Here is a 21,577-nt window from a genome sequence, read left to right as displayed (position 1 = left end):
TTACTATTAGCATCATTCTCTCTCTCTTTCTCTTTCTCTTTCTCTCTCTCTCTCTCTCTCTCTCTCTCTCTCTCTCTCTCTCTCTCTCTCTCTCTCCTCTTCCTGCTCCTCCTCCTCCTCTTCTTGCTGCTTCTCCTCTCCTTATCTTGTGCCCTTCCTAATGGTTCTTCTTTTTCTATAGTTCATCTTTCGTTTGATATTTCATCCTCTTCTTCACCATCACCACCACCACCACTAAAACGATTACTTAAACTACAACCACCAGCACCATCGTCACCATCACTCCTACAACAACAACAAAACAACAACAACAACATCAACAAAAAGTCAAATACCAACCCTACCCAACTAAACATCACCAACACCACCACCACCACCACCATCACCACCACCATCAAAACAATGACTAAACCAACACTATCGTCACCACCACTCCTACAACAACAACAACAACAACAACACCGCCACCACCACCACTAACAACAACAACTAGTCAACTACCAACCCCAAATAACTAAACAACACCCACAAAACCTCACGACCTTTTCTCTTTCCCCCACCAAAAGGAATCTTCCGAGGAGGTGGCACCCCAGTGTACAATTTCCAGTGGGAGGTGAGGGATGAGTATTCCGGGAACAGCTTCAACCACCAGGAGGACCGCGAGTACGACAACACTAAGGGGTCCTACTCTGTGCAGCTCCCCGACGGCCGCCTGCAGCACGTCGCCTACTACGTGGAGGGCGATTCAGGCTACATCGCTGAAGTCAACTACGAGGGCGAGGCTCAGTACCCAGAGTCTGAGGAGTCCAGGGAATACGGGTACGGGAAGTGAAGGAACGTGAACTGAAAATGAACTGTATAGGTTTGGTTAGGTTAGAAGGTAAATCATCCCACACACCACTGAACTGTTAAGGAATTTTCACTTGTCTGGTAATACTGTCAATCTTCACTCACTACTACGACCTTTACTTCTACTGGTCACTGTTCTCATCAGTTAGTACATTACCAGTTCCTTCTTTACCTACCTGACCACACCTGTCCACCTGGTCTACCTAAGCACCCCATACCTGCTGAATCTCCTGTGGTTTACCTGGCTACCTGTAATTGGCTCTGGTTTACTTCTTGTCGCTATTTCTCTCTCATACCAGTTGCTTCTTTACCTGACCACACCTGTCCACCTGGTATACCTAAACACTCACACCTGTCGAACCTAGTGTTGTTTACCTGGGTACCTGTAACTGGCTCTGGTCCACTTCTTGTCTCTATTTGTCTGTCATACTAGGCAAAACAAGACTATATTCTGTAATCTGTTTAGCCTATTTTTAGTTTACCTATCAGTCTGTTTCTTCAGTCTACTATCAGTCATCTTTCTAGTTTATTTTCAGTCTGTCTATCAGTCTATTTCTTCAGTCTAGTATCAGTCATCTTTTTAGCTTATTTTCAGTCTACCTTCAGTCTATTTCCAATCAATTTAAACGGTCTACGCCAGTCTTCTCTCGCCTCTCTGACATTCCAGCTTTCTGTGTCTCGTCCAGCTTACGAAATGTGTGTAGTGTGTATTTATTTTTGTATTATGTAACGTGTATGTCAAAAGTGATGAAAATAATAAAAAAAAATGTGCAAGTCTAGTTGGAAACAATTGTCTCTGTCTTATTGATGCTAAACACGTGCGCTTTTTTTTCCTATTTTTTTTTTTTTTTTAATTCTTGTTTTCGCTTGCTTGTTTTTAATGACCTCAATTTTGTGATGCATAAAAACGAGAATGACGATTTTTTCCTATCATTTTTTTTTTTCTATTTGAGACGCACTTGTTGATTGATAAGTTGGTAATGAGAAAGTAGTAGTAGTAGTAGTAGTAGTAGTAGTAGTAGTAGTAGTAGTAGTAGTAGGAGTAGGAGTAGTGGTAGTAGCAGTAGTAGCAGTAGTAGTAGCAGTGGTGGTGGTAGTAGTAGTGGTGGTGGAGCAGTGGTGGTGGTAGTAGCAGCAGTAGTAGTAGTAGTGGTGGTGGTGGTGGTGGTGGTGGTGGTGGTGGTGGTGGCAGCAGCAGCAGCAGCAGCAGCAGCAGCAGCAGCAGCAGCAGCAGCAGCAGTGGTAATGGTGGTGGTGGTGGTGGTGGTGGTAGTGGTGGTAGTGGTGAGTGGTGGTGGTGGTGGTGGTGGTAGTAGTGGTAGTAGTAGTAGCAGTAGTAGTAGTAGTAGCAGTGGTGTAGTAGTGGTAGTAGTAGTAGTAGTAGTAGTAGTAGTAGTAGTAGTAGTAGTAGTGGTAGTAGTAGTAGTAGTAGTAGTAGTAGTAGTAGTAGTAGTATCATTACTATCTTCATTATTATCATCATCATCATCATCATTCTTATTAGTGGAGCAAGGACCATCATGCTCCACTTAGCATCACCCGTCCCGCTGCTCCACCTTTCTCCACCACAACACATGGGGTCAGCCTGCCACCACCACCACCACCATCACCACCACCACCACCATCACCACCACCACCACCACCATCTCTCGTTCTCTATCAAGACTTGCACAAACTCAATCAAATTCCAGGAAACAAAAAAACCAATGTCTCTCTCTCTCTTTCTCTTTCTCTCTCTGAACAAAGGAAAGGACAACAGTCAATGTTATCCCGCATCACTTGTATTTCTATATTCTTTTCTTTATTTCCGAGGTTTATTTCAAAATTCTACACCTCCATTTGAATATTATACGTGCCTCTCCTTCAAGTCTCACATTTCCCTTTATTTGTGATCGCTTATCTTATTCAATTCTGTGGCTTTATCTTTTTTTTTCTTTCCTCTGTTTATCTCTTGTCTCTTGTCCCTCGTTCGTTGTGTGTGTGTGTGTGTGTGTGTGTGTGTGTGTTCGCTTCCATCCCTGAAATTTTACGCTATTCCTGTTAATCCAATGCTTTCTAGTGTTCTCTTCTCTCATTTCTCTCCTGTTAATCCAATGTTCTCTCGTGTTTCTCTTCTGTTCTCTCTTTTTTTTTTACTTTACCTTACTTTTCCTTTCTCTGTTTGTCTCTTTGTCTCTTGTCTCTTGTTCGTTCGTGTGTGTGTCAGCTTCTATCCTTCAAACTTTACGGTATTCCTTCGCTTATCTTATCTAATTCTGCGGTTTTATCTTACTTTTCCTTCCTCTGTTTATCTCTTTGTCTCTTGTCTCTCGTTCGTTCGTGTGTGTGTTCGCTTCTATCCTTCAAACTTTACGCTATTCTTTCTTATATATTCGCCATTTGCATCTTTCTCAGCTACATTCCTTTTCCTTCTCTTATTTCCTCCTTCCATCTCTCTCTTTCCTTTTCCTCTTTTCGTCTCATTTCCTTTCCTTCATCTCCATTATTATCTCGATTTACTCCCCTTTTCCTTCCTTCACTTCATCCTGATCTCCCTTTCCCTTTCCTTTTCTTCTTTTCATCTTATTTTATCACTTAATTCCTTTCCTTTATAGCCATTATCTTCATTTCCTTCTCCTTTCCTTCACTTCATTCTTATCTCCTTTTCCCTTTCCTTCCCTGTCTCACTATCACCATCTTTCTTTCCTTCTATTTTCCTTGACTTCACTCCCATCTCCCTTATCTTCCTTCTGCCATTACTCTTCTCTCTCTCACTATCTTATCTCTCCGTCCATCACGCCCTCCAAACACGTAACCCTTCTCTCACTGCTGCACCTCCAATGTTATCTACACGAGCCCTGGCCTGTTACCTACATCTGAGTCTTGAGAGGGTGGAGGGAATGGATAAAGATACCTGGACGCTTGGGTGAGTGAGGGAGGGAGGTACGAGAGGAGTGAGGCTTGAGAGGGAAAGACATGCATGGGTGTGGCTGTGCTGGCTTTGAAAAGGAAAATATTGAAAGTGGGACGTGAGGAAATGTGAAGGCAGAGTGGTTTGTGTACCCGTTTGTAAGGTTCTTTATGGTGGGTTGCAGCTTATACTCGTACCTCTCTCTCTCTCTCTCTCTCTCTCTCTCTCTCTCGCTCCATCCCCAATAGTTACATATCGCTTTACATTATCCTTTCAAGACAAATGATTATCTTGCTACAGGTTTGCATTAATTTCTTCATCTTTGCTTTATAAATCTTAGCCTCTAGTATTTGTAGGTTATCGCATTTGAAGCTTGCATGATCAGCTTGAGTGGTGCAGCAAATATTTTTTTTTTCTCGTTTTATTTTCACACTGACACCGCTACTAGATGGGATAAATGAACGGCCTATACTGGGACACCTTTTTACCTTTGAGATTTGTGTACGACTAGACCATTTTGTTTACATTAGGAAGGGTCTATGGAGGTCAGAAGATTAATGGTCACAGTCTCCACTATTTCAATCACCCACATAAGTTTTTGAAGCTGTATAAAATCACCAAATAATAAATAGAATGAATTTGGAAATGCGTCCTGGTACTGAAGAGGTTAAGTATATTCCAGCCTCTATACCTATTTTTCTTTCCCTCTGCCACATCCTAACCTCCACAGCACCTTCTTTTCCCTTTCCTTTTCCGTTTTCATCTTATTTTCTCTCTCACTCCCTCTTCATTTACTTACTTATATTATCTTCATTTTCTTCTTTTTCACTTCATCTTTATCTCCCTTCCATTTCCTTCCCTCTTCCTACGACTACCACCATCTTTCCTTCTGCCTGTCTCGTGTTCCAGTCTCTCTCACTCCCTTTTCAATTATCTTCATTTTCTTCTCTTTCCTTCACTTCATCCTTATCTCCTACCACCATCTTTCCTTCTGTCTCGTGGTCCAGTTCACTCCAGCCGCGACGCTTGACATATTACCACTCTCTTATCACTCCCCACGTCACGTAAGGCGGTCATTAGTTCATCAGAGTGCCCCGCCGCCTGCCAGGAGGGGTTAGGCACTGTGGCGTCAAGGTAGCGAGGCATGGAAGACAGTGAGGTAAGTGGAGGTTGTGAGGATTGTGAAGGTTGGCGCTGTTCACTTATTTGATTAGCTTTATTCTGTTGCTTATTGAGTTACTTGGAAAACTAAACTGGATGACTTGTTTTCCTAGTTCTAGTTGTTTTTGTCTATTTTATTTTATCTATATTTATTTTATTCTTTTTTTGTGTGTGCGGTGTTAGCATTGTAAACAGGCTTCTATGTTCACTTTCTATGTTTTTGTTCATTGTTTTTTTTCTTCTAGTGTTGGGTTATCTACCTGACATGTATTAGAAGTAATTTTGGAACTCTCTCTCTCTCTCTCTCTCTCTCTCTCTCTCTCTTTCTCTCAGTACTTCAACAAACTAGCAACAAACCTCAACCATTCTCAATTCAAACTCAACTCTATGGAGGTCAGAAGATTAATGGCCACAGTCTTCTATATTCTAATCCCCCACATGAGTTTCTGAAGCTGTATAAAATCACTAAATAGTAAGCAGAATGAATATGGAAACGAGTCATGATACTGAAGAGGTTACGGGATAAATTTTCAGAGAGAGAGAGAGAGAGAGAGAGAGAGACTATTACCTTGACGTCAGTTACACAATGCTTCTTCTCTCTGATTATTATACAATCTTACATCACAGACAGCCATTCACTCGGAACAAAATAAATGCAAACTCGACAACATTAAGAAGGTTTGTGTTACGAATATAATTACTAACAAGATCATTAACCCCTTCACTACCACGACGCGTTTTCATATTCATTCTAGTTCCTATGTGGCGATTCTACACAGCTTCAGAAACTTGTGAGGGGATTAAAATAGTGGAGGGTCTGGCTATTAATCTCCTGACCTCCATAGACCCTTCCTAATGCAAATAAAATCGTCTAATCACACCTAAAAATCAAGGTAAAAAACGCGTCTCCGTATGGAAGGGATTAATTACCGGCTTTATGTCTTACTCCGTGCGAAGATCAACCTTATAAATATCAACATTCTTTGACTTTGTAGTTGACGAGTTTACGTTAACCTGTCAGTACTGGGACGCATTTTTACCGTGAGTTTTGTGTGTAATTAGACGATTTTACCTCCATCATGAAGGGTCTATGGAGGTCAGAAGATTAATAGCCAGTGAGTCGGAGTCTTCACTAATTTAATCACCACGTAAGTTTGTGAAGCTGTATAAAGTGTCCAAATAGTAAGCAGAATGAATGTGGAAAACGAGTCATGGTACTGAAGGGGTTAATTGTTTTGCCCTCTTATTCCCGATGACGCTTCGATAATAAAGATTAACCTGAATTTCTCTCCTTTATATCTAGCGAGCTTCTGGTATTATCTAAGTATGCCTTCAAATGCTACGTTTTCTCTGACACTACAAGACACCCATTTTCTATAACCACTCGTCTTGCTACATGTCGCTGAGAACAAGGTAGTAAACGAAGAGAAAAAGAGGAAACTGCAGCTGCGTCTATCACTTCAGGGCGATGAAAGGAAGAACTACCCTAGCCACACACGAGTAATGAAAGAAAATGGGAAATATAGAAGAGAGAAAACAGAGGCAAGGTAACACTAATATTCCGTCAGCAACCCCATTTTCTGTGAGGCAATGACCACCACCACCACCACCACCACCACCACCATCACCACCGCCACCACCGCCGCCGCCTCGACCCGGAGAAGATCAGAGGCAAGAAAAAGTTGAGATGGCGAGTAAAAACAAGCCAAGCCGGAGCCAGCCTGAGCTCATAAGGGGGACTAAGACTAAGACTGAGACTAAGACTAAAACTGATATACTTTCACTTTGAAGATCATTCCAACACAAGCTGCTCTCTAATATATTTAATGATTCTTGTGCTTACTTGTTTATTTATGTGTGTGTGTGTGTGTGTGTGTGTGTGTGTGTGTGTGTGTGTGTGTGTGTGTGTGTGTGTGTGTGTGTGTGTGTGTGTGTGTGTGTGTGTGTGTGTACGGTACATATGCATGGAAGGTGGCAAATAGTACTCGTAGACTTAGTGAAATGCGGGAATCAATCTTTGTAGAGTTAATGCAGTTTGTGTAAATTAAAAAAAAATAAATAATAAATAAATGAATGAATAGATAAATAAATAAAAAATGATAAATGAGTAAAGAATAATGCAATAGAATAACTAGGTAATACATAAATCAATGAATGAACAAATAAAAAAAGAAGAAACTAAAGCTGTGCAGTTTATATACAAAAAATAAATATATATTAAAAAATAGACAATAAAATAGAATAAGTAACCGATGAATAAATGAACGAATGAACAGAAAAATAAAAAGCTCTAAATCTCCATGTACAGTATATCTAGAGTCACTGTCGAAAATGCTCACTGAACTCAAACGATGTAAAAGTGGGTCTATGATTCACCCTTCACTACTGGGACGCATTTCTACCTTGAGATTTGGGTGTGATTAGAGTCTAGAGATGTACCGATACCAAAATTTCGGCCGATTCCGATACCGATACCGATACCACCTAATTGGGCCGATACCGATACTACTACCGATACCGATACCACCGATACCGATTCTACTACTTATAGTGATTACTGCACTGGACACCAGGATGAGTTGGTGGACGGCGAGCGTTGTCAGATGGGAGGCTTTGTTTTGGGGGATGCTGTGAGTCCTTCTGAGAACGTTTGTGAAATAGGAGCAATTCTAGAAGCTTTTGAAGCCATTTGCAAAGATAAATTACTCAGTAATTGGAATGAATATCTTCTCAGTCTTCTGATTCTTGTCAGTTATTTTAAATTCTTACTTCTTACTCCTTTAGCGACCATTTGGTCTTGTGCATTTTCATTATTAATTTTATTGACGATATTTTGGCGATCAAAAACATTTTTAAAATTATTAAAATTGTAAAACAGACACAAAATATTAGCAAAAGAAACTCATTTTGTTGTGTATGTTTCTCTTTAATTAAATCTGACATCCTTTGATATTAATTCATTACACATTAGTAGACCAATTCAGAAAATGAGCTTTCACCTAATCTTTTCAATTAAATAGAAAAAGTTTAGTTTATTCTAAATTTCTAGTGTATTGCTATGATCTTAAATAATTAATATGCAACAAATTATACACAATGCACATGATTACAAAACAGAATCGTTACTTTCTTAGTTATGGAATTTTTACATCCTTAGGTTAACACAAGTAACTCAAAAATTAAACTTGCATTAAAATTAATATACATATATAATTCGAGCTTCCACCTATTCCAGTATGATATCTTGGAAAAGGCTAGCACTACCACTGTTAATTATAAATCAAATAAGAATATGCTGTTATTTACAATAATGCAAAATGCCTAACTATATATATATATATATATATATATATATATATATATATATATATATATATATATATATATATATATATATATATATATATATATATATATATATATATATATATATATATATATATATATATATATATATATATATAAATCATTTTGTTGGATTCTCAATATCTGAAGTTTGACATTCTTAGATTATAATTCAAAAACATAATCTTTTCACCTGTGTGAACTTTGTGTGGGTGGAGGAGCAGCGTCTGACTGAGAGACAGTGAGAATGCGTGGTGACTCATGACCGACCATGTGACAGGATGCCGGAGTTCAGCCTATACGCATTTCATACACGTCCAATTTAGAGGTTGTGGCTTATTATCACAGAAACCAGTATTCTATGACATACGGTAATCACCACGGAAACTTAATACGCCGTATTATATTAATCTAGTATCATCAATATCTTATAGCTACCGAATATATCACTAAGTAGTAAATTCCTTTTAGGTATCGGAAGTATCGGCATAAAATAAGCCGATGCCGATACCGATACCGATGCATCGGTACATCTCTAGCTTAGACGATTTTACTTACATTAGGAAGGGTCTATGGAGGTCAGAAGATTAATGGCCAGAGTCTTTACTATTTTAATACCCAACATAAGTTTCCAAAGCTGTGTAAAATCACCAAATAGAAAGCAGAATGAATATGGAAACGTGTCATGGTACTGAAGGGATTAACGATACACAACACAACCTTACAAATCATTCTTACACAGCTCACCTCAGAAATCTCCAGCCTCAGGAATATTTATGTGGCAATGAACCTTCGAGTTATCAATGTATCAAAGGTGTGTGAGTGGGTGTGTCAGAGAGAGAGAGAGAGAGAGAGAGAGAGAGAGAGAGAGAGAGAGAGAGAGAGAGAGAGAGAGAGAGAGAGAGAGAGAGAGGTGTTCTAATTCATTCTCAAATCAAGTTCAGGAGAGTAAGAAACGCGAACACCCGGAGGCGAGAATTTCTAACGACCATTTGCAACAATATTACGATAGGAGAAAGTGAATCTGTGCGTGAAAATGAACCGTGTGTATGGTGTGTCTTTTCTGACCCTCTGCTTCTTCTGTCCTCCTCCTCCTTCTCTTCCTTATCCTCCTTTTCCTCCTCCTCCTCCTCCTTCTCCTTCTCCACTACTCCGTGTGTATAATAATCCTTTTCTGAGCCTCTGCTTCCTCTTCCCTTCATCTTTTATTCTTTCCTCATCCTCCTTCTCTTCCTTCTTCTCCTTTTCCTCCTCCTTCTCCACCTACTCCTGTACGTGAAAATGACCCGTGTGTATAATCATCCTTTTCTGATCCTCTGTTTCTTCTTTCCTTCATCTATTTATCCTTTTCTCCTCCTTCTCCTCCTTCTCCTCCTCCTCCTCCTCCTTCTCTTCTTTCTCCTCCTATTCCTCTGTTTTAATCATCTCAACCGTAGTATATGTCTTTCCTAACCCTCTGCTTCTTGTTTTCCTTCCTTTTTTTATCCTTTCTTCATCCTTCTCTTCCTTTTTCCTCTCCTGCTTCTTCTCCTCCTCCTTCTCCTCCTCCTTCGCCATCAACTCCTCTGTCTATACAACCTGAATCGTAGTATAATGTCTTTCCTAATCCTTTGCTTCTTTTCCTTTTTTTATTCTTTCCTCCTCCTCCTCCTCCTCCTCCTCTGTTTCTGTAACCTAAACCGTAGAGTAATGTCTTTCTTAACCCTCTGCTTCTTCCTTGCTTCCTTTCTCATTCTCCTCTTCCTCCTCCTCCTCCTCACTCTCTTCTTCCTCCTTCTTTACCTCCTCCTCCGTGTGTATAATCTGCTCCTACGCTGTACAGACTGACCCTCTAAGTCCAAGACGGTGAATGTAATGTGACGCTGCGGGTTTGTTAAGTCAGTGAGAGGCAGAACAGGAAAAATATCAATACCGTTAGAGAGAGAGAGAGAGAGAGAGAGAGAGAGAGAGAGAGAGAGAGAGAGAGAGAGAGAGAGAGAGAGAGAGAGAGAGAGAGAGAGAGAGAGAGAGAGAGAGAGAGAGAGAGAGAGAGAGAGAGAGAGAGAGAGTTAAGAAAAAAAGAAGGAAAAAAGGATTAAGGTGATGACTGTAATAATGATAGTGATGGTGATGATGGTGGTGGTGATGGTGGTGGTGATGATGGTGGTGATGATGATAATGACAATAATAAAAGTACAATCAATACCAAAACACCAGCACCGCCATAAAACACTCCAGCAAACACCCACAGAAGAGGAAACACACAAACAAACACCACACGACACAACACCACCACACAACACACACAACACAACACACTACCACACCACACAACACAACACATCACACACACACACACACCACACTACACCACACCACCACACAACACCACACCACCATTCAACACTACATAACACACACAACACACAACACACCACACCACCACACACAACCACAACACACCACACCACAACACCACACATTCCAGGAAGCAGAGGCAACACTTTCAAACACAGGAACGTGACCCTCTTTCTCACCGACCCCAGAGCTGATCTTGACCTCACACGTGCCGTTATGAACACGTCCACACCCACCGTACTAGGTCAAGCCAGGTCACGCTTCAGACGCAATCAGACATATTACATCCGAATAAGGAATGTGGAATGGGTGGAGTATGGCTTGGGTAAGATGCATGTTAGGGCGTAGCTTTGCAGTCTTACGTGGGGCGTGAGTAGCTGAAGGCTTAAGGAGGACATGACGTAATGCAGGAGCAGGTATATAAAGCAGGTCGTGAAATAAGAAGGCCTGCAGTTGCTTTCCAAACTCCGATATGATACTGCAGGTCTGGCGGAGGGAGGAGGGATGGAATGTTATATTGTTGACTACATTTAACTCTTTCTGTTGCCCTTTGCCAGTTCTCTCTTATATATAATCAAAAGATGTAATTATTTATGTATGAGGCCTGCCCTTCAAAGAGGTAGCCAGTGTTTTGCTCCTCCGTGGCAATAAAAATAGGGAAGATGGGGTTACAAGTCTCCCCTGAGCTGTCTTTCTGTTGCCTCTTCACGATGAGTAGCGAATATGGTAGTGTTCTTTCTCCCAGCCTGGCCGTGCAGTGTGTGGCCAAGCGGGGACATTATGTACAGCTGGTGTTGATTCTTTTTCTTGTCTTTAGAGTGTGGCAGCGCTAGTGGCGGTGGTGGTGCTGGTGGTGGGGGTGGAAGGGGAGGGCTCTGACACTTATGAGTACTCTCCTCCTCCTGCTGCTCGCTACCAAGGCTCGAAGGAATCCAAGGTGAAGCGAAGACTGAATAAATGAATAGATAAGCGGATAGAAATAGATGAATAAATGAAATGAATAAAACAAAAGATCAAATTAGAATGAGAAAGTTAAAAGCATTCCTTACTTAACACCTGGCCTATAATTCCTTTCATTCACCCCGCACATTTTCCCTCCTTCGCAGGAGTCCGAGGAGTCCACCGTCAGGCCAAACTTCAACTACAACTTCGCCGTGAAGGACGATTTCTTCAACAACAACTTCGGCCAGCAGAAATCACGTGACGGGGAGAACATCAAGGGCTCTTACTACGTGCAGCTCCCCGACGGCCGCCTGCAGAAGGTGTCCTACTACGTGGACGGTGACTCGGGTTTCGTGGCGGAGGTCACCTACGAGGGCGAGGCGCGAGAGTACGTACCGAAGCCGAGGAAAGTGAAAGAGTCCAGCGAGTCATTGAAAACCTTGTACCGCGGTCACGAATCTAAAGAATCCGAGGAGTCCAGCGAGTCCAGGGAGTCCAGGGAGTCCTACGCCGCTGGGAGGACGGTGTATAGATCCAGCGAATCCAAGGAGTCCAGAGAATCCTACTCCCATACAAGCGTGTCTTACCAGTCCCTCCAGTCCGAGGAGTCCCAGGAGGATGTCGCTTATTCTCCGCCACCCAAGACAGTTCGTAAGGAGCAGAAAGCTTACACGTACCTGAGCCCTTCACGTGCCCCGGGTCGCGCCACTCAGCAGGAGACAGTAACGTCCAAACCCTCACGAAGGCGGTCCAAGCATTCGTCAGAGGAAAGAGACACACATTCCTCCTCTAAGTCCTCATCAGGTCACACCTCAAGGCCAAAGACGAGAGACTCACAGGAAAGCCACATCAAGTCAAGTCGGTCGCATAAGACAAGAGACTCGGAGGAAAGCAACGAAAGGGGAGACTCCGAGGAAAGCCAGACATACTCTCTCCCTTCGAAGTCCTCAAGAAAAGAATCTGACGAGGAGCCTCAGGAAATCCCTCACTCCAGCTCAGAGGACAATGACAGACAGAAGGATTCCAGCGAGACATCTCCTTCTGGTCCTGCTTCCTATTCCTACGATGCGCCGGTCTACGCCCCTCAAAGCACAAAGCAGCTACGACACTCCTACAGCCCCGTGAAACTGTTGACGTAGTGAGGGAGTTTGCTGACCTCCGTTTTCTTTGTATATTGTTGACCTGTATTGTGTGTTGTCAGTGCTCTGATGAATGTGAGTAAAATGTTGCTGTATTGTGATGTGATGCTTTTGCCTCGTCTCATGCGTCCTTGAACTCAACGTGTTTGTGTGTGTGTGTGTGTGTGTGTGTGTGTGTGTGTGTGTGTGTAATTAACCTCTGTCGCCTGCTGGTCACCTAGCCAGTCTTCCCCATTACGGAGCGAGCTCAGAGCTCATAGACCGATCTTCGGGTAGGACTGAGACCACAACACACTCTACACACCGGGAAAGCGAGGTCACAACTCCTCGAGTTACATCCCGTACCTATTTACTGCTAGGTGAACAAGGGTCACACATTAAGAGGCTTGCCCATTTGCCTCGCCGCTTCCCGGGACTCGAACCCGGCCCTCTCGATTGAGTCGAGCGTGCTAACCACTACACTGGTGTGTGTGTGTGTGTGTGTGTGTGTGATTCACTGTTTGATCTGCTGCAGTCTCTGACGAGTCAGCCAGACGTTACCCTACGGAACGAGCTCAGAGCTCATTATTTCCGATCTTCGGATAGGCCTGAGACCAGACACACACCACACACCGGGACAACAAGGTCACAACTCCTCGATTTACATCCCGTACCTACTCACTGCTAGGTGAACACCACCTACACGTGAAAGGAGACACACCCAAATATCTCCACCCGGCCGGGGAATCGAACCCCGGTCCTCTGGCTTGTGAAGCCAGCGCTCTAACCACTGAGCTACCGGGTCGTGTGTGTGTGTGTGTGTGTGTGTGTGTGTGTGTGTGTGTGTGTGTGTGTGTGTGTGTGTGTGTGTGTGTGTGTGTGTGTGTGTGTGTGTGTGTGTGTGTACGTGCGCGCATGACATAATTTCAAAACTGTGCAAGCCTACAAGCATGTTCATGGAGTGGCTCGTGTTACACAATCTCAAACAGGTCTGCCAGAACAAGCAGACGCGGACACCTTTTTGTGACACCTGCGGTTCTCGAGTTCCCTGCATCATGTGAATATCTCCATTGGCCTCACCGGAACCCTTAGGTGACGCCGGCAAGTTTTTCCATGCTGCTTGGCTGCTGCGGTTTGTCTTGTATTCGCGTTGTCAAAAGAAGGATTACAGTTATGATTATAAATATTATTTTCAAGACTTTATTTCTTTCAGAAGTCGCCACTTCCGTTTCTATGTGGAGCAGTTTATTACGTTGTGTTCTGTCATCACCACGCACCTCAGTGCGCAGCCTGGGTCACCAACTGACTTGTGATTGGTGACGAAAGTTCTGGTGACTTATCGTGAATGTCAAGTGCCTTCTTATCGTTTTGTATATGAGATCAGGTTCACCATGATGTTGCTTTATTGGGAAAATGGTATACTTAAAATACATTGGTTACAATGAGAGGCGCGTGCCGGCAGCGCGCCTGTGGAGAGTCGCGGGTGAATGATCGGGATGAAGGATCCACAGTCTGCATGGCGTATGGCTGGTGAGGGCGGCGCGGCCTTTACGCATAGGTGGGCCTTGGGGGCGCGTACTCGTGGGACTCGCTGGACTCGTGGGACTCGGAGGAGTAGCGCGCCTCGCCGTCGTAGGTGACCTCCGCCAGGAAGCCGGAGTCGCCGTCCACCACGTACTTGACGTTCTGCCTGCGGCCGTCGGCCAGGTCCACGTAGAAGCCGCCCTGCGTGTGCTCGTCGTCGCGCGCCTCCTCATGCCCGAAGTTGTTGCCGGACGAGCTGTCGTCCACACTCCACTGGAACTCATACTTCGGCACCTCGAACGAGTCCTCGTAGGAGCGGGAGTCGGAGTCCTGTGGTGGGGGGAGGAGGGAGCCTGTACGTGAGTCACGAGTCCCGCGAGGCTCCTGCTGCTTGCAGGGGCGGGGCGGGGCGGGGCAGCAGGCCGGGCACGCTGAGGGGAACCTGCCTCTTTTCTGACACCTCTCAGGGGATATCGAAGACTACGTTGGGAAAGGGGATCCCTGAGGGACCCTGAAGGCTCTAAGTCTAAGGGATCCTGAAAGCTCTATGGAACTTTGAGGGTTTTGAGAGACACAAAGACATCTGAGGAACCCTGAGGACTCTGAGGGACACTTAGGGCTCTGAGGGACTCCACACTTACCGGAACATTGTAGCTCGGGCTGGGCTTGTCGGCAAAGGCGGCGGCCACCACCGCCAGGAGGAGAAGCACCTGCAGAGAGAAACGAGATGATTAAAGTTTTGACTTACTAGCACTAACAAGTTAATCGGTGCTGCCTGAAGCGTGAACAGCTTAACACATACTCCTAACATGACAGAGACTACTAGACAGGTGATAGTTAGGTGTTGTCCAAGCCAGCCACGGTCAGGAGGACATCCATGACACTCCTGCCTGCACTGTCCTGTGCTGTGCTGTGCTGTGCTGAGTGTCCTTCACTAGGAAGGTGCCAATTTTGTTGTACCGTTACGCTTAGCATTCAAGAAAGAGCGAGGGAATGGTGCGTGTTGGTACCTTAGCGTTCATGTTGCGAGTTGGATGATGGGTCTTGACTGGTGACCACCAACGCTGCTTGCTTGTCTTATATGTGTGCCGCCACCGGGGGGGCGGGGCCAGGTTTTTTTTTTTTGCGGCTTGAGGGACCAGGAGGGACGCAGACATCCTGTCACTGCTGCTCTCATCTTTTAGGTCATTACTCCCTGTAACTTTTCTGCCCCCAATTCTGCACGTCGATTGCAAACTTCAGTAGGGATTAAATCTTTAATCAGTACAAGAATATCAATGTTTGAATGAACTGGAACTCGTCGCGATATGCGTGACAATGATGAAAACATTGTTTGCTCCTGAGAATAGCATTGGAAATTTAATTTTATTGGTATATCACAAGCACCATCAAAAATAACCTGCAAAATCTATGTGACTGGGAAAGGGTGCGGGCGGAAATGTTTCAGAATATGGTCCAAAGTGAAGACACACAAGGCGAAGGCGGCGGCGGAAGCACAAAGGAAGGCACTGATCAAGTAATGAGTGAGCGGAATGGTGAGCCAGGTGTCATGAGCTAAGGTCACGTCAGGTTAAGGTCAGTGCCGGTAAGGAAGGCAGCCGTAATCTGTAGATGGTCAAATTAGTGAAAATCGCCTGAGAGACTGCACAGGAACCATATATTTTGACAGCCAGTGGAGCTCAGGAAGGGAGTTCATCTACAGTACAGGTGTCACTTAATAAAAAGAAGACAAAAAAAACTCCTGGTGCGCCACACAAACTGACAACACAACCCTTCAAGATGCGATAACTCACAGACACATGATCGGAAAGAAAAAGCAAAGATGAAGGAAAAAGTAATGCAATCCCTTAACTTTAGCGGGATGATAATTTGTCTTAATGGTTTATTCAAAGCAAAATTTAGCTGATTGTTCAGAAAATGGCCTTAAGATTTTATAGAGGAAGAGGAAGACTAGGGAAAGAAAGAATGGGAGTGAAAAAAAAAGGAGAGTGAAAGAGATAAAGGTTCAAATTTTGGAGGGAAGGAGGTGGAACAGAGAAAACACAGAATGGAGGTGAACGAAATAAAAGGACAGAGGAAGAAGTAAAGGTAAAAATAATAAAAGGAAAGTGGAAGAGATAAAGGTTAAAATTTTAGAAAGAAAGAGGTGGAACAGAGAAAAACAGAGAATGGGAAAAAAAAAATAAATAAATGAAAGGACAGTGGAAGAGGGTAAGATTCCAAGGAAGACTGAAGCACCTGTAGGGACGCCTTGCAGCACTCCATCCAAAGATCCAGTTCTGAAAGTAATCACCTGCAGCCTGTAACCGCAAAGTGAGCCAGGGCGGCGCGAGTCACCTCTGATAATCATTTGACCTCACACGGAAAGATTAACAAAAGGGGAAAAAAAAAGTGATATGCGAGAGTAATGACAATAAGAATAAAAAAGAAAAAAGAAGAAAAAAAAAATCACCCTTGCTGGAAATTAATTAATAGGAAGGGAAAGGATGCGCGTTGTTATAAAAAAAAACAATCAGCGGTAAGAATAAGCGCCATTGACAGCAGTGAATAGTACAAACGTGAGGAGCTACGAGGCATTCACTTGTTCCGATACGAGCCATTTTTTTTCATGTACGAGGAGAGATCCAGTGAAGGGCAACAAAAAGGATTCAACAAAAAGGGCCATTTCCCGAACAGTGTTGAGAGAGTTAAATGGGATAAATGCCTTGAAATCGCCCTCCATTGCTGCTCCTCTCTTAGAACAAGTGACCCACGAACCGATTAACGAAATGAGGACCGGTACATCATGCTCAAGGTCCCAATGGTGCCTCAATTGTGTTAAAGGGTCACACTTCAACACCACGCCGGTCACTTGGGCACCACCACCACCACCACCACCACCACCACCACAGCTGCTCCCTAATGCAATCCAGGCAACGTTACATAAGGAGGGGGAAAAGTTATGCAGATTATTATTCAACTCGCGGTAAAAAGAAGCTGAGGCAATTGCTGGGTTTGCAGACTCGACTGAAGGAGGTTAGTCAAGTTTGGTGACCGTGTAAGAAAGAGTGAAGGTAAAATTCAGACACATTCTAAGGGTAGAGATGAGTTTAACAATCCTGTACAGAGATAAGGACTACACTCAGCTGTACTTTGAGGTAGGTTTAACCGTTTTAGATTTAACTCTTTCAGTACTGGGACGCATTTTCTTTTAAGAGGGAGGTATCGAGGCATTTGCTACCTAATATTGGCTGACGCTTTTCCCATTTGTAGAGACCCAGCACTCAATTAGGCCTTTATTTATTTATTTTTTTTTTTTTTGCCCTTGGCTGACCCTCTTCCCTACATAAAAAAAGAAGAGTTTTGTGTATAATTAGACGATTTCAGTTACACTAGCAAGGTTCTTTGGAGATCAGAAGTTTAATGGTCCAGAATCTTCACTACTTTAATCCTCACATGAGATTCTTAAGCTGTATAAAATCACCTAATAGTAATCTGAATAAATAATGAAGACGTGTCGTGGTAGTGAAGGGTTTAAGAGTGTAGTGCAGAGAGGAGAGAAAAGGAAAGGGAGAGTTAGATCTAAGTTGATTCTACTTATGAAAAGGGGAATAAAAGTGAGGAGAGGAGGTGTGTGTGTGTGTGTGTGTGTGTGTGTGTGTGTGTGTGTGTGTGTGTGTGTGTGTGTGTGTGTGTGTGTGTGTGTGTGTGTGTGTGTGTGTGTGTGTGTGTGTGTGTGTGTGTGTGTGTGTGTGTGTGTGTGTGTGTTTCTAAGTGTACCAGTTCAGCCACACACTTTTTTTCCACACACAACCTTGAAGTGGAGTGAATGTCTCCGTATTTTTTCCTTTTTTTTGCATCCACACACTACACACAACGAGACGCTCCAGTAACTTCAACTTTTACAATGATGAACCAGTTTGTATGGTTTCTTTCCTTTGGTACCGTTGTTCCATATACGTACAGCGCCACCACCTAAAAAGCGCCCATCACAAAGGGGTCTTAGGAATATAGGATGAAGGGGCTGGGTTAATAGTATAGGTGGAGGGGAAAGTCTCATCGGCAGGATCGAAATAAGGGATTAGATTCTCCAACACTAAGGAGTCTGATCTTTACTTTCATCAGGATTTGGTGGAAGTTAGTGGCTGCATCAAGGGTGTTTCATGATTCCGGTGACAGTTATAGCAAGGATTCTGCTCCTTCAGTGCAAAAAAGCATTCACGTAATCCGATGAAGCATATCAATCAGCTTTTCACCACTATTATCACCCTTACAAGTTAAAAATCCTTACTGTGGATGAAGTTGAACCCACCATTGTGTTCATGTTAGGTGTGTGTGTGTGTGTGTGTAATTCACTGTTTGATCTGCTGCAGTCTCTGACGAGACAGCCAGACGTTACCCTACGGAACGAGCTCAGAGCTCATTGTTTCCGATCTTCGGATAGGCCTAAGACTAGGCACACACCACACACCGGGACAACAAGGTCACAACTCCTCGATTTACATCTCGTACCTACTCACTGTTAGGTGAACAAGGGCTACACGTGAAAGCAGACACACCCAAATATCTCCACCCGGCCGGGGAATCGAACCCCGGTCATCTGGCTTGTGAAGCCAGCGCTCTAACCACTGAGCTACCGGACCGTGTGTGTGTGTGTGTGTGTGTGTGTGTGTGTGTGTGTGTGTGTGTGTGTGTGTGTGTGTGTGTGTGTGTGTGTGTGTGTGTGTGTGTGTGTGTGTGTGTGTGTGTGTGTTGCTAAACTGTCCCTTCCTGTTGGTGTTCCTCCGTTGCTTTATTTTCTATCGGACTGTGACACGAGTTCACTCTCTTCAGCAAAATAATGACCTCTTCCCGCTGGATGAGTGTCCTGCGTTTAAAAGTTTATTATATTATCTTCTATCAACACTGCCCATGTTTTATTGGTTGGCAGATGGCCGTGTAGTAATTGTGGTGAAGCTGTTAAGCGTCATTCCAAAGAGGATAGACTTGACTCCAGGCCCAGCCGCTCTGTAGCCGCGCTGCCCTCCCCGCGTTTCCTTCCCGAGGGATGGAACTGATGTGAGCAAAGGCGACGCCATCCTTTACTGCTGTGTGACGAGCACTTGTCTTTGCTGCATCTTTCTTTCACATTCTGGAAAGATTCTTCTCTAAAAAAACGTCCAACAGATTTTCGTTCTTCTTCAGTGACATCAACAGCGGAGTCTCGCACTCTGAGGCCACAAGGGCAGCATGCCATGCAGGGCAATACTAGTATACGTTTGTTCATGAGTCAAAAGACAGAGCAGACTTAGTGTTCCATCATTCACCACCAGGAACTGTGACTCCCATGCAGGACAAACATCTGCACAAGCGTCTCTCTCAACATTGCTGGCTGCTGGTCTGTTCCAGGCCACTCATGCAAAGTTCCCTTTTCATCTCTTGAGTCATTTTCTTGCCTTTCTTTACGTCAAGCATAGAGAGAAAGGTGTTACGATTCTTTTAGCTTCCATCGTCACTACAAGCTTTGATTTATTTAATTTTCAGTGCAAAACCCAAGAGGTCAGGAAAATATTGCTTTATTGTTTATGAAAATAACATAATATAAATGCATAAATTACAGGTAGGGTGGGACGCGTGCCGGCGCCGCGCGGTTCAAGGTGAAAGGTGGAGGGTGAAGGTTCGGCTCAGAGATGATGACTTGCTGCTTACGCATAGGTGGGCCTTGGGGGCGCGTACTCGCGGGACTCGCCAGAGCGGGACTCGGAGGAGTAGCGCGCCTCGCCGTCGTAGGTGACCTCCGCCAGGAAGCCGGAGTCGCCGTCCACCACGTACTTGACGTTCTGCCTGCGGCCGTCGGCCAGGTCCACGTAGAAGCCGCCCTGCGTGTGCTCGTCGTCGCGCGCCTCCTCATGCCCGAAGTTGTTGCCGGACGAGCTGTCGTCCACACTCCACTGGAACTCATACTTCGGCACCTCAAACGAGTCCTCGTAGGAGCGGGAGTCGGAATCCTGTTGGGGGGAGGAGGGAGCCTGTACGTGAGTCACGAGTCCCGCGAGGCTCCTGCTGCGTACCGCGCGGGCGGGGCAGCAGGCGGGGCACGCTGGGGGGTGACGTGCCCCCCTCAGGGAATATCGTTCAGAAGGGAGCTACTGTCCTCCGTGAGAGGTGAGGATGAGGGGAAGGGAACACTGAAGCTGCGACTTTAGGAACAGCAGAAGACTGTTCCTTTGTCACCTCGTTAGTAAACACAAGAGGACAGTGAACAGTCTCCCTAAGGGAGAACAAAGGACACACTACAGGACCTACAGGAAGTGCCATCCTTCAGGACAAGAACATACAGGGACCCAGTGAAGGGATCCTGAGGGACTCCACACTTACCGGAACGGGAACATTGTATCTCGGGCTGGGCTTGTCGGCAAAGGCGGCGGCCACCACCGCCAGGAGGAGAAGCACCTGCAGGGACAAACGAGCTCATTAGGTCTAGCTTACTAACACTAACATTTTTTTTTTTTAAGAAACAACATTTCGTACAGAAATATGATAATATACAAACAACACATAATATACATTAATGAATGTTATGTTGTCCTTGTCTGACTGGTGCTATTTGTGTTATGATTGCTGATGCCATTAATATTGGTATTGTTATTACTACACTACACTACAGCGTGTGTCCCTCATTGCGATTTTTTGACGCCAAATGCTATTCCGTCACATGACAAAGTGGTGTCAACATTCCCGGCAGGCACGGTGTGCACGGCCCGCCGGGACACTGGCAAGGGAGCGGCGCGGGTTGGTTACCTTAGCGTTCATGTTGTCAGCTGGACGAAGGATCTTGACTGGTGACCATCGCCGCTGCTTGTGTTATATATATGTGTGCCGCCGCTAAAGGGCGGGGCCAGTTTTTGTGCGCCAGGAGAGACCGGGAGGGACGCAAGCATCCTGTCACTGCTCCTTTCATGACGTAGTGCCGCTTGTCCCCAATACTGCCGCGCCTCGCCCTGCCGCGCAGCACACCACCACCCAGGAAAACAATAGGACAAATGGACGACACACAAACACTGACTCTGCCAACACACAGCATGTTGAGATGAAGCATAATCTGAAAACATAAAGACATACAATTCCTTTGAGAATGAAATATGAAAATCCTAAAAGCTGATTTGTCTTCTGCCTCTCCTCTGTGCAGCGCGTGAATCTGGGCAGCGTTCTTCTGAACTCGCTGCTTGTGCTGGTGATGGAAGGGCTGGTGGCTTGTCAGGAGTGGCGTGAGGCTGCCTATGATTGTTATGGCTGTGCGAGAGCGTGGTGAGATTGTGTGCGTTGGTGGTTCTCTCTTCTAAACGTTCCTCATACTTGGCTCAACGAATGGGAACCTCAGTAAGTTCATGTATCTGATTATTGAAAGGCGATACTTGTGCTTAGGACGACAAAACAAAAGAAAACAACGTGA

At 44.5% G+C, this 21,577-nt stretch overlaps 2 protein-coding genes across 3 annotated transcripts in view; one reads left to right on the top strand and one right to left on the bottom strand.

Annotated features, from left to right (window-relative positions):
* LOC123501516 overlaps window positions 1–12,758 on the top strand; it is a 14,149-nt gene extending 1,391 nt beyond the window's left edge. Inside the window, exons 3-13 of the mRNA XM_045250371.1 lie at window positions 567–592; window positions 640–819; window positions 2,383–2,557; window positions 8,988–9,059; window positions 9,502–9,520; window positions 9,590–9,627; window positions 10,068–10,090; window positions 10,771–10,918; window positions 11,028–11,066; window positions 11,400–11,519; window positions 11,689–12,758. Coding sequence (XP_045106306.1) covers window positions 567–592; window positions 640–819; window positions 2,383–2,557; window positions 8,988–9,059; window positions 9,502–9,520; window positions 9,590–9,627; window positions 10,068–10,090; window positions 10,771–10,918; window positions 11,028–11,066; window positions 11,400–11,519; window positions 11,689–12,663 — 1,815 coding nt within the window. The 3' untranslated portion in view covers window positions 12,664–12,758. The remainder of the gene's footprint in view (window positions 1–566; window positions 593–639; window positions 820–2,382; window positions 2,558–8,987; window positions 9,060–9,501; window positions 9,521–9,589; window positions 9,628–10,067; window positions 10,091–10,770; window positions 10,919–11,027; window positions 11,067–11,399; window positions 11,520–11,688) is intronic.
* A 1,269-nt stretch (window positions 12,759–14,027) lies between these two features.
* On the bottom strand, window positions 14,028–21,011 carry LOC123501306 (pro-resilin-like). Of its 2 annotated transcripts, XM_045250068.1 has the most exons (4): window positions 20,926–21,011; window positions 20,503–20,577; window positions 19,891–20,132; window positions 14,028–14,254 (listed from the first exon to the last, which is right to left on the bottom strand). In XM_045250068.1, the coding sequence occupies exons 1-4, from the start codon at window positions 20,935–20,937 to the stop codon at window positions 14,191–14,193; spliced, it is 393 nt and encodes a 130-aa protein (XP_045106003.1). In that variant the 5' UTR covers window positions 20,938–21,011; the 3' UTR covers window positions 14,028–14,190. The 2 variants fall into 2 exon arrangements, with proteins under 2 accessions (XP_045106003.1, XP_045106005.1); XM_045250070.1 differs by lacking the exons at window positions 19,891–20,132; window positions 20,503–20,577; window positions 20,926–21,011 and adding exons at window positions 14,808–14,876; window positions 15,177–15,233 and having other exon boundaries at window positions 14,028–14,496.
* Between the last annotated feature and the right edge of the window lie 566 nt (window positions 21,012–21,577).

Source organism: Portunus trituberculatus, chromosome 9 (genome assembly GCF_017591435.1).
Source record: "Portunus trituberculatus isolate SZX2019 chromosome 9, ASM1759143v1, whole genome shotgun sequence".
Lineage (NCBI taxonomy): Eukaryota > Metazoa > Arthropoda > Malacostraca > Decapoda > Portunidae > Portunus > Portunus trituberculatus.
This window is presented reverse-complemented; position numbering and strand designations above follow the sequence as displayed.